This window comes from Salvelinus fontinalis, chromosome 6, assembly GCF_029448725.1.
Source record: "Salvelinus fontinalis isolate EN_2023a chromosome 6, ASM2944872v1, whole genome shotgun sequence".
Classification (NCBI taxonomy): Eukaryota; Metazoa; Chordata; class Actinopteri; order Salmoniformes; family Salmonidae; genus Salvelinus; species Salvelinus fontinalis.
Window position 1 is genome coordinate 20,144,203 of NC_074670.1, and position 12,628 is coordinate 20,156,830.

A 12,628-nucleotide genomic window follows, 5' to 3' on the forward strand; every position below is an offset into this window, starting at 1 on the left:
CTGTTGCAGGGATACACAGAACCAAATGAGATTTACATTAGTGGCAGTCATAGTTTTCAGATTTCTGTGTCATCTCTGTCTGGGCCTTGGTCTCTCTGTTTGGCTGTCACCTTCCTTTTCCTTCTCTTTTTCGTCTTCCATCTTCCTGTTCTGTCTATTCCTGTCCTCTTCTCCTCCTCCTGCTCTACATACTGTTTCTGTTTCTGGGCCACAGCACCCTGGAATGGGGTGAGCCAAACACTGAGCACATTTTAGCTCTCTTTCTTTCTTTGTGTCTCTCTCTCGGTCTCATCTCCTCTCTGTCCTGTCCTCCTTACAGTGAGGAATGGCAACTGTATCTCATCTGTTCTCCTTATCTGTTATCTGAAATAAGTGTGAGTGTAGTTCAGCCAAATCAGGCAGGACTACATTATGCCCTGATCCAGCTTGTTGTGTCTGGATAATGTTTAGTTTTGGGGCTGGTGTTTTGACTGCCGAGGCTGTATTATGTGTGTTGATGTACTTTTGGCTCTGGTGGTGGTGGGGGGGGTGGTGTTAAATGAAGTCATCTGGCTCGTTTGTCTGTAGACTTTGTCTGAAGTTGGAGGTTGTTTAATATCTTTGTCTAATGTGTGTGTCTCTCCAGGTGGGAGATATCCTGTCTGTAATTGATATGCCACCCAAAGAGGACTCCAACTGGTGGAGGGGGAAGCATGGCTTCCAGGTACACGACACAATCACTGGAGACTTCCACCACTGGCTGTCTCCCTCACCCGCACGCCTGTCTCCCTCACCCGCACGCCTGTCTCCCTCACCCGCACGCCTGTCTCCCTCACCCGCACGCCTGTCTCCCTCACCCGCACGCCTGTCTCCCTCACCCGCACGCCTGTCTCCCTCACCCGCACGCCTGTCTCCCTCACCCACACGCCTGTCTCCCTCACCCACTCTAAAGAGTCCCGCTACAGAACAACAGTTCTCCAGATGATGGCTACATTCACTATCTCACGTCTTCATGTTTCTGTACTTTTCCCTTCTCGTTTTGTTTCCTCTTTCTTTATATTTCTTTCTTTCACTGTTCTCTATTTTCACCAAGCTTCTACTTTTAACTCATTTGCTCTTGTTTTTTACCCTATGTCATGTGTAAGCTATTGTGTGTGTGCGCAAGTTTTTGTGAGTCCGTGCTTGTTATCCTCAGTTACTTTGATGGTCTTTCCCCACTTTAGGTGGGCTTCTTCCCCAGTGAGTGTGTGGAGCTCATCAGCGAGAAGCCTCAGTCCACCGCTAAAATAGGTAGCTTACACACACACAAAATAGGTAGCTTACACACACACACACACGTTATGACACCACCATACTGAATCCCACTTACTGTACATTATCACATACAATGCCTTCGGAAAGTACTCAAACCCCTTGACCTTTTCCACATTTTGTTGCGTTAATCTTATTCAGAAATGTTTTCCTCATAAATCTACAGACGATACCCCATAATGACAAAGCGAAAACGTGTATAAAATAAAAAACAGGAATACCTTATTTACGTAAGTATTCAGACCCTTTACTATGAGACTCAAAATTTGAGCTCAGGTGCATCCCGTTTCCTTTGATCATCCTTGAGATGTTTCTGCAACTTGATTGGAGTCCACCTGTGGTAAATTCAATTGATTAGACATGATTTGTAAAGGCACACACCTGTCTATATAAAGGTCCCACCAAACCACGAGGTCGAAGGAATTGTCCGTAGAGCTCTGAGACAGGATTGTTTCGAGGCACAGATCTGGGGAAGGGTACCAAAAGAACACTGTGCCCTCCATTCTTAAATGGAAAACTTTGTCACCACCAAGACTCTTCCTAGAGCTGGCCCGCCCAGCCAAACTGAGCAATTAGGGGGAGAAGGGCCTTGGTCAGGGAGGTGACCAAGAACCCGATGGTCACTTTGACTGGGCTCTAGTGTTCCCCTGTGGAGATGGGAGAACATTCCAGAAGGACAACCATCTCTGCAGCACTCCACCAATCAGGCCTTTATTGTAAAGTGGCCAGATGGAAGCCACTCTTCAGTAAAAGGCACATAACAGCCCGCTTGGAGTTTGCCTAAAGACTCTCAGAACATGAGAAACAAGATTCTCTGGTCTGATAAAACCAAGACTGAGCATTTTGGCATAAATGCCAAGGATCATGTCTGGAGAAAGCCTGGCACCATCCCTACGGTGAAGAATGGTGGTGGCAGCATCTTGCTGTGTGGATGTTTTTCAGAGGTGGGGACTGGGAGACTAGTCAGGATTGAGGGGAAAGGTGAATGGAGCAAAGTACAGAGAGATCCTTGATGAAAACCTGCTCCAGAGCGCTCAGGACCTCAGACTGGGGTGAAGGTTCACCTTCCATTAGGACAACAATCCTAAGCACACAGCCAAGACAACGCAGGAGTGGCTTCGGGACAAGTCTCTGAATGTCCCTGAGTGGCCCAGCCAGAGCCTGAACTTGAACCCGATCAAACATCTCTAGAGAGACCTGACAATAGCTGTGCAGCGATGCTCCCCATCCAACCTGACAGAGCTTGAAGATCTGCAGAGAAAAATGGGAGAAACTCCCCAAATACAGGTGTGCTAAGCTTGTAGCGTCATACCCAAGAATACTCGAGGCTGTAATGGCTGCCAAAGATGCTTCAACAAAGTACTGAGTAAACGGTCTGAATACTTATGTAAATATAATATTTCTGTTTTTCTATGTAAATTTGCAAACATTTATGAACTGTTTTTGCTTTGTCATTATGGGGTACTGTGTGTAATTTGAGAGGGGGGGGGGGGGGCAACTTAATACATTTTAGAATAAGGCTGTAACGTAGGGGTATGAATACTTTCCGAATGCAGTGTGTCACCAGATCAATGTCAGATGTATTGAGTGACGTTTGTGTTTCCAGATGGAGATCCAGCCAACGCCAGCGCACCAGGACCTCCCTCTCCTACATCCGGTAAACAGACGCAATCAACCAATCAATCACTACTGTATGAGTATTCAGTCTCCACAGAGCGTGTCGACGGTTTTGCAGGGGATGGCTTGAAATGAGTTTGACAACATGCAGTACTAGCTGTCATGGTTACTATGTTTTCTTTCTGGCATGCAGCATATATTGCTTATATTTAATTGAACTGTATATAACAGCCACTTTTCCTCCCTCCCTTGTATCTTTGTCTTGTAAGTCTTCTAAGTAAACATTATAAAATGATATCTCTCTCTAGACAATTTTTTTATTAAAGGATCCATGACCTCGTGTTATAACCAGAAACACACAGTGGATCACATAGTTTCACAATTACTCAGCCCATAGGTTATTTTGCTTGCCTAATGTGGTCACAACATCGTTGCTGTCTTCATATTTGTATCTCCGACCACAGTATATCTCTGTTTTGGGAGTGCGAAGTACAGAACAACAATGTATTTAGCTGGTGTTTCAACCGCCTTCCTGTTGTATCTATTGCCTTTCTCTCTTTTTCTCTCTCAGTTCCTCAGCCTTGGTACCTAAGACTTGCTGGTAACAACAACTGAAATGGAATTTCTCTCATTAATCTATTTGTCATCTAATCAGAGTCCTTCCACCGTCCTTATCTTTCCTAGCGCCTCATCTCTCCCCTTAATGCAAGGCCTGTATAACACATTTCCCCTTAAGCCAACCAGGAAACGTACAATAGCCATTTATACAACTAGCCAAGCCTAGGGCTGTTCGCATGGCAGGAGTGGTGAGGATGTTTTTAGAGTAGAATTAGTGTACATGTATTTTAGAGTCACCCATAAATCATAAAACACAATGGAGCTTGTTGTATAAATGAGAAGCAAGTCATTGTTTTAGAGGAAGACGATACAGGTTTATTATGACCAATGACAATCATTATTTCCTTGCTCCTAATCTTCACGATGCGTTGAAGTAATCTGCTGCTGCTTATTGTTCTAATGATGTTGGTGGTCGTGGCTCATTGGTCCAGAACACGACCCAGCCTCCTACTAGTGTCCATGCTCCAGCTCCCACTAAACTCTCCTATTTTCTCATGTCTTTTCACCCGTTTTATATTTGATGACGATGATGACATTCATGGATACACATACACACGTGAACACACATGTTTGCAGGCAATTCTCTGTACACACAAACAAAGACACGCCCCTCACAAAGATGGACCCCTCACCCACCACAATAGTCTCTCTTTCCCACTGTAGTGTCATTACTCAGCAGCTCTCTGTCGCCCCCCTCTGACAGTTTCTAAGAAGCACGGCAAGCTGATGGGATTCCTGCGCACCTTTATGAAGTCCAGGCCCACCAAGCAGAAGCTCAAACAGAGAGGCATTCTTAAGGAGAGGGTGTTCGGCTGTGACCTGGGAGAGCACCTCCTCAACTCAGGACTGGACGGTACATAAAACCACACTTATCCTCACGTAACCTTTTGGGGATGTAAAGTAGTTGTCAGTATCTTTGGGCTTGTTATTTTTATAGTAACGTAAGAGTGAGTTGCTGGCTGCAGAGAGTGAGCGGTTTTGGTGTGTCAAGTGAACTCGGAACAATATTTAAGTCAATCATGCCATTTTAGGAACCCATTAGTGCTTCGGAGTTGATGAAATGGGCCCATTGCCCTAGTTAGATTTCTACAGTTCTAATTCTAGAGTCTCAGGGAGTCATATCTGTGTGTCCTTGAGAGCCTGGTCTGGTTTGGTGTACTACTGTAACGTGTGACAATGATCTTTGTGTGCTTCTCCAGTTCCACAGGTTCTGAAGAGCTGCTCAGAGTTCATAGAGAAGCATGGTGTGGTGGACGGCATCTACAGGCACTCTGGAGTCTCCTCCAACATTCAGAAACTCCGGTACCACCCCTCATGCTAACCCTGCATGTCAGGCCCTGAACCTGTAAAGACTTAAAGAACTACATAGATCATTGACTGCATGCATAAAATACATATAGGCAAATATGCAATACTTTTTTGGCATTCAACCCTATTTGACACTCTCTCTGTCCACCAGACATGAGTTTGACAGTGAGAACGTTCCAGACCTGACCAAGGATATGTACATGCAGGACATCCACTGTGTGGGGTCCCTGTGTAAGCTCTACTTCAGAGAGCTGCCCAACCCCCTGCTCACCTACCAGCTCTACGACAAGTTTGCTGTGAGTACATGGCCATAACCCAACACAACTCCCTCCAACTGAAAGTGCTGTCCATTGTCAAAGGCTAAACTTGCCATCTGTTTTTTCCCTGGTCTTCCTCCGTAGGACTTTATGGGAGAGATGACGGACGACGAGCGCATGGTGAAAGTACATGATGTCATCCAGCAGCTCCCACCACCACACTACAGGTATACACAACACAGCCATGGTGACAGAGACTACAGGTATACACAACACAGCCATGGTGACAGAGACTACAAGTATACACAGCCATGGAGACAGACTACAGGTATACAGAACACAGCCATGGAGACAGAGACTACAGGTATACACAGCCATGGAGACAGAGACTACAGGTATACACAACACAGCCATGAAGACAGAGGCTACAGGTATACACAACACAGCCATGGCGACAGAGACTACAGGTATACAAACAACACAGCCATGGAGACAGAGACTACAGGTATACACAGCCATGGAGACAGAGACTACAGGTATACAAACAACACAGCCATGGAGACAGATTGTGGACTGACGTTGTCTCTCTCTGTCAGGACCCTGGAGTACCTCGTTAGACACCTGGCTGGTCTGGCCACCTGCAGCGGAGAGACCAACATGCACATCAAGAACCTGGCCATTGTCTGGGCCCCCAACCTGCTCAGGTGTGTGTCTGTGCCTACCTGTTGTGGATCGTTCCTATAGAAATATATCTTTTAGAACAGGTGTGCCTCTGACATGTACAGTGAGGAATCATGTCAGCTCTATTCATGGCATTTCTGTCTGCAACACCTTCCTGGAGTTGACCCTGGTGTGGCTGTCTGTTGTCTCCGTGGCAGATCTATGGAGATCGAGGCGGTGGGTCTGAGTGGTGCTGACCCGTTTAAGGAGGTGCGGATCCAGTCTGTGGTGGTGGAGTTTCTCCTCAGTCACGTGGACGTGCTCTTCAGTGACTCCTTCACCTCTGTAGGACGCTTCACAGGCACAGGTATGCACATCACCATAACCCAAACGCTGGCTTCTCTAACGCTCACTGGACGCAATCCTCCGAACTGGAGTTCCATTTGTGTGGATACACACATTTCCCATTGAAATCAATGCATTATTTGCATCAGTCGGCAATCGTCAGTGACGTGTGGATTTCAAGTTAGGATTCGACTGAAAATGTCTTCTCTCCTTCAGAGTGCTCCCTCTGTCTTCTCTCCCTCTGTATCAGCTCTGTGGTTTTGTGTTATCAATGCCACACACAGAGCATTTACCTCAGAGCCTCAAAGCCTCTTTTTAGTACCTACAGTAACTAGCTTTACTACTCAGCCAGCCAGGCTTCCTCTATCCTCTACTTAAAGCTTTTAGTTGTCTGGTTAAACAGCCCTGTATATAATGGATGACACTTCTACCACCATTACAACTGTCACCACCACCCGCTGTCCGCCGCTTTTTACCCCGCAAATGCTGTAAATCTATGAAAGCAACTCTACTTGAATGACTCTGTGATATATTATTTCATTGCACTCTTTGTCTTGCCTCACAGCACAGTGTAACATGTGTATGAATAGTCTAAAATGGCAGTAATATAAGTGATTTAAGCATGGAAAGATTTTTCCACTGCATCCATTTCCTTCATAATTGATTGTCCAAAAAGTAGTACAATATTTGGCAACATTTTGTTCTTTACTCTCGATAAAAATCAGTATTAAATATGGAATAAAACTGAAAACTTACCATAAAGTGAGCCCTCAGCCACACTGATACTGTAACCATCCCACTGGGCACAGACTTCAATTCAACGTCTATTCCACCTTGATTCAATAATTTCATTGAAGTGATGTGGAAACAACGTTGATTCAATCAGTGTATGCCAAGTGTGATGGAAGCAGCAGATAGTGAGCGAGAGCTGTGTGTCTCCGTAGCAACGGGCAAGCTGGAGTGTAAGGTCTCTCGGCAGCACCAGAGAACCAGGCTGGTGAGTCTGCAGGAGGCCAGGGGTGAGGAGGAGGTGGGGGAGTCCAGGGGTGAGGAGGTCCCTAAGGCCCCCAGGCACCCTACAGTATCTGCTCCTCTTCTGGAAGTCACCGTAGAGAGGCGACGCTACTCCATGTTCTGATCGTCCGTGCCTTCTCTCTCCCTCTCCCTCTCTCAATGCTGGATGCTTACAAGCGCTCTATAGCGTTGATTGGTTTAGTTTAGGCTTGGTCTACTTTTGGCTTCTGTGTGACCCATTTGTCCTGAGATCTCTGTACGATGTGCACAAGAAAGAGTTCATGATGAATGTGTCTCATCCTATTGGGCTTTTGTCTGTTGTTTTCCAGTAGATAGTAAGTATAGCCAAGTTGGCCTCTCGAGTGGCGCAGTGGTCTAAGGCATGTATAAACCCACTAGAGATTCTGGGTTCGTGTCCAAGCTCTGTCGCAGCCGGCCGCGACCGGGAGACCCATGAGACGGCGCACAATTGGCCCAGCGTCGTCCGGATAAGGGGAAGGTTTGGCTGACAGGGATGTCCTTGTCCCGTCGTGCACTAGCGACTCCTGTGGCGGGCCGGGCGCAGTGCACGCTGACCAGGTCGCTAGGTGTACGGTGTTTCATCCGACACATTGGTGCAGCTGGCTTCCGGGTTAAGTGGGCATTGTGTCAAGAAGCAGTGCGGCTTGGTTGGGTCGTGTTTTGGAGGACGCACGGTTCTCGACCTTCGCCTCTCCCGAGTCCGTACGGCAGTTGCAGCGATGAAACAAGACTGTAACTACAAATCAATTGGATACCATGAAAAAGGGGTAAAAAAACAAACATTTAATATAGCTAAGTTTTGTGTGCACATGCTGATATATGTTTGTATAAACCCAGTGTCTCTTCATGGTTTGAGTCACTGGTCAACTGTAAACTCTCACATGATCTTTCTATTGTATTGACAGTTGAATAGGCAATAAACTTCCATCCTTGTTCAAATTCATCCCATCTTGAAGTAAATGTGGTCAGTTACATTTTGTGTGTACTCCAATATTTATTTTTGTCATTTTAAATAGTTATTAAAGTAACTTTTAGGTTGTTTTGTGCTGTAATGCTCAAACTATTAAAGAATAGACGTTGTTTTGATCAATGTGTCACAAATGCTGTGGATATTTCTTTTAAGAGGATTACATTGAGCCAGAACCACCAGGTAAACAACAATGTTGAATTGACTATTCCCAGCTTCCGTGATCTGTTTTGTCTTGTCAGCTAGCTAAATAATCAATAGGACCTATAGCTAAAATGTTTAACCTCAGTATTGTCTACAGATCAGCAGTATCTGTGTGCTTCTCCAGCTGAAGCGTTTCTGTCAGCGTCCCAGCCAGGGCTCAGTTAGATGCTTGCTTTGCGTCTCAGACTCCACGCCAGGAAAGTCCCAAAAATATTTTGCGTGTCAGATTGTTCTGGCTATTCTCACAGAAACGTAATTAGCAGGATGAATGTTTGATATGGTTTTTACATTTGTATCACAAACCATTTGTGAGAAAATCCTCTAAGAGCCTATGATCTGTGAACTGTACATGATAGTGTGCTCTAAAATATGGATTATGTCTAGATGATGATTTTGTAACACATTTATTCAACATAAAACATATTTGTGAATATCTCGTACCATTTAGATTTTGTACATTTTTAGACACTGTTTGAAAATATATTAACTGTACAAGTACATCAACTTTTCAACGTTCTGCTACTTTTAAAGTTATGATAAATTATGTGAGCACCACCAGTGAATGGGAAAATGGATTCAAATGTAACTCCCTCTGCTGGTGATTTGCTGAATGTGATTGCTTAATGACTAATGGAAATGTTTATGTATAAAAGTAGCAGAGCACAATTTTACGCATTTGAAAGTGTTTGACATGTTGTTCCAACAATTTGTCCCAAAAATATGGTAAATCAAAAAGGGGATTTTTGAAAGTATTAATATAAATAGTTTTATGTTGAATACATTTAATGTGAAAAATTGTATTGCAGTAAATTAAAGTGGAAAAAATATTTTTGGGCTTTCCTGGCATGTACTTGCCCTATAAGACACTGTTACAGTACTCTGTTAATTGCATTATAATAATACATATTTGTTTAAATGTCAATCCTGTCTGATGACCCATGCTCTGCTCTCCCCTGACGGGTGTCCTGTTTAGCAAATTTCAGCAAACTTTGCCATTGAGGTTACTTTGGTTGCTCTTTGATTTGGAGTTACAAATGAAAAGGTCCAACTTCCTCTGCATACCTCAGCCTTCCCTCCCTTTATGTTGTTTACTCCATGTGATTTCTGAGTTGCAAGCGTCTCCATGTCTTATTCGCTCTCGTTGGGCAAATCTGTAATGACACCCTATTTCCCGTATAGTACTCTTTTTTTTTTTTTTTCTTCTTTTTTTTTACACATAGTGTGCCACTTAGGGGCTTTGGCCAAAGGTAGTGCACTTACTATACAGGGAATAGGATCTCATTCGAAACTAAGCTTTTGGCCTCCGTCACCAAAGCCTCCTCACTCTCCCACCCTCTACCTATTACTAATTGTCCTCTCTCTGCCTGCAGGGCGGCACTCTCTGACCAGGCCCAAGTCCTTTGTCTCCACCAGGCTGCTCTCCCTAGAAGAGGCCCAGGCCAGGACACAGGCTCCTCTGCTCCTCCAAGGGGCACCAGTCCAGTTCCAGGGCCAGTTCCACACCGTGCTGGACCACCCTGTCGACAGGTGAGTGGGAGGCCAGGCTTTTTCCAGACCATGAAAGTTTCTGTAGTTTCACTATCACATGCAGTTGATTTAGCAGTCTCACCCACCTAAATCTCCCTCTCTTCTTCTCTGTCTTGCTCTCTCTCCTCCCCCTACAGGAGGAAGAGAGGGATGAAGATACGGAAGGCAGCTGGAGGGAGCTGGAAGACATTCTTTGCGATCGGGAAGCCTCCGGGGGCGGGGCGACGTAAACCAATGAGGATTAGCTCCCTGTTCCAGCCCGCCACCTCACACGCAGGTAGATGTCATGTCTGATTTGGACCACACACACACCAGGGTTATGTTCAGTCAATTTACCTGGATGGATGGAGGTGGAAAGGAAAATAAATACCAACTCCACAGTTTGTCGCCCTTTTTGATCCCCTTCTCTCTTTGTATGACAGATCTCCCTTTCTCTCTCTCTGGCTGTCTCTTTCTCCCTCTTTTCTCTCTCTCTCCTTGGTTTCTCCTGCAGGTTGTCGTGTGGACAGTGTGACCCTGCGTTCAGCTAAGAGTGAGGAATCCTTATCGTCCCAGCACAGTGGAGCAGGTACACCACAGTAGGCCATAACTCACTGACGCTAATACTGATACTCATCTCAGCTGGTTAAGTCCTCTGACTGATCGATAGCAGAGCCTCTCTCTTCTCGTCCGTTAAGTATAGAGTATGAGATGTCTCTGTCAGGGGAAACTGGGGAAGAGAAGTAATGTCTGGAAGCCGTGATTATAGTTGATTTTGGGACAGTCGGAGTAGAATGGATTGTTTGGGAGCTGGTTGGAGCACTAAGAGACGAGCACTACAGAGATGCTTATTTTAAAACCTGACTTCCTTTTTTTTTTTCTTTTTTTTTTTTTTTTGCTTTCTCTCTCTTCCTACCTCTCCTTCTCTCTCAGGACAGTCGAAGCGTCTGCGGCGGCCCCGCTCCAGTAGTGACGGTCTGTCTTTGGCTGCCTCCATGGACCCTCAGCACCTGCCCCAGCGCCCCCCGTCCCGCCTGCCTTCCAGCCGCTCGTATGATAGCCTGTTGCCTGAGGACCGCCGGCCCAGGGAGGATGGAGACAATGAGGATGAAGACGAGGAAGGCATCTACATGCTGCCTGACTTCTCCAACCAGGACCCGGCTGCTTCCTGGATGGCCGAGGACGTCATTGACTTCAGCCCCACCTTCCTGGAGGACGGACCAATCGGCTTGAGCAGCAGCGCAGTCACCGCGGGCGGCAGGGAGTCCCCGCCCACTGCCACGCCCCCTCCTTACCGCTGCCTCAGCCACCAAGGACACTCTCACTCCAGCAGCCAGCGCTCAATCACAGAGGACCCCGACTCGGTGCTCAACCAATCGGATGCGGCCGTCAGGAGGAGTCTGATCATCGCCGCCACAGCCCCGCCACCTCAGGTGTTCTGTCAACACAGACCGGCCAATACCAGCCCATCTGCCGGCCAATCAGGGGAAGGCTCCAACCTGAGTACCTCAAACAGCCAGGGCCAGCCCACTACACCTGTGACCTCTGCCCCCCCTGCTCAGCCCCCACCAGAGAGAAGATCTTTCACCCGGAAGATGGTGAACGCCTTCTCACAAAAAGCCCCCAAGTCCCCTACACTGGACATCTCTGACCCTGTATCCATCAGCGTCCCTGCTAAGGTAATTCCTCCCTCTCTGTCACTGCTGTCCCTGTATTTCTGTATCTCAGGATTGGAGTTTACTTTCCTATATACTCTATGATAAATTTGCCTCACCAAACTTGACTTTCTCTCTCGTAGGTGTTGGACATGATTGGCGGGCGAGCTGGTGAATTACAGCCTGGCATCCCGAGCAGCGGCCCCTCCCAGTCACAGCCTCCTCAGATGATCTCCATGCTGCTTCGGTCATGTGACTTCCAGCTGACGGAGAGCTGCCAGCAGGAGATCCGCAGCAAACTGGGCCCCGAGGCCAAGATCAGAGGACAGGGTGAGTAGACAGGAATGGACTCGGCCAACAAGTTTGATTGAATGTATTAGTCAATTGATTATAGTCATCATCAAAAATGAGTTTGTTTTCAATGATTCGAGGTTTTACTGCAGACCATAGTCATGTAATTTAACCCTCCTCTCCCCTCTACAGGTATAAAGGAACCCACCGATGCCCCCCTGCTCTCCCAGCCTCCCCCTCCACCTCCTAAAAACCCAGCACGCCTCATGGCCCTGGCCCTGGCTGAGAGTGCCAACAAGGCCCTGAGACAGGGCGCCTCGCCCCCCTACCGCCCCCCTCAGTCCCGGTCCCAGGACGTAGCCGGCACCCGCTACCAGAGTTCCCTGTCTGCCGACGCAGGAGAGCTGCTGTCCTCTGACCCCAATCAGCTCTACTCCACAGTGCGCCCCCTGTCTGTGTGGATGACCGAGGGAGAGGGAAACGCGACAGAGACTGCAGCAGATACAGGACATGGCCAGGGTTGGAGGACTCCAGGACAGGTGTGTGTGTGTGTGTGGGAGTGTGCACATGTCTGTAAGTAGCACTGTATGGGTGTAACTTTGTGTAAACTGTGTCCGTTTGTACTGTGGTAAATTCTAAGTGGTTGATGTTGTTTTGACTGTGCTGGAGATGTTCTAGTTTTGGGATCCATATGAAGAGCGACAACAGTGCTATCAGGTCATTTTCAGCCGAGCCTTCATTTCCTAACCATAACAAGCAAGATGTTTACAGTTGCCTGGGCAAAATTTGATTCCTTTTTTTAACTGTCGTTGTTATGAGAAGACTGACAAAGTCCATGTTCTATTTTCCCAGCTGGTTAATCAGGCTTAGAGAAC

At 46.8% G+C, this 12,628-nt stretch overlaps 1 protein-coding gene across 4 annotated transcripts in view; it reads left to right on the forward strand.

Moving 5' to 3' along the window:
• The window catches only part of LOC129857307 (rho GTPase-activating protein 33-like), a 42,721-nt gene that overhangs the window by 22,287 nt on the left and 7,806 nt on the right, over positions 1-12,628 (forward strand). For 3 of the 4 annotated variants that reach the window (XM_055925421.1, XM_055925423.1, XM_055925419.1), the window contains 16 exons: positions 626-703; positions 1,203-1,269; positions 2,897-2,947; positions 4,229-4,378; positions 4,725-4,827; positions 4,985-5,129; positions 5,235-5,317; positions 5,687-5,794; positions 5,969-6,117; positions 8,254-8,280; positions 9,672-9,828; positions 9,966-10,105; positions 10,322-10,396; positions 10,741-11,486; positions 11,606-11,792; positions 11,946-12,292. In XM_055925421.1, the coding sequence (XP_055781396.1) occupies positions 626-703; positions 1,203-1,269; positions 2,897-2,947; positions 4,229-4,378; positions 4,725-4,827; positions 4,985-5,129; positions 5,235-5,317; positions 5,687-5,794; positions 5,969-6,117; positions 8,254-8,280; positions 9,672-9,828; positions 9,966-10,105; positions 10,322-10,396; positions 10,741-11,486; positions 11,606-11,792; positions 11,946-12,292 (2,613 nt within the window). The remainder of the gene's footprint in view (positions 1-625; positions 704-1,202; positions 1,270-2,896; positions 2,948-4,228; positions 4,379-4,724; positions 4,828-4,984; positions 5,130-5,234; positions 5,318-5,686; positions 5,795-5,968; positions 6,118-8,253; positions 8,281-9,671; positions 9,829-9,965; positions 10,106-10,321; positions 10,397-10,740; positions 11,487-11,605; positions 11,793-11,945; positions 12,293-12,628) is intronic. The other variant, XM_055925420.1, reaches the window with a different exon arrangement.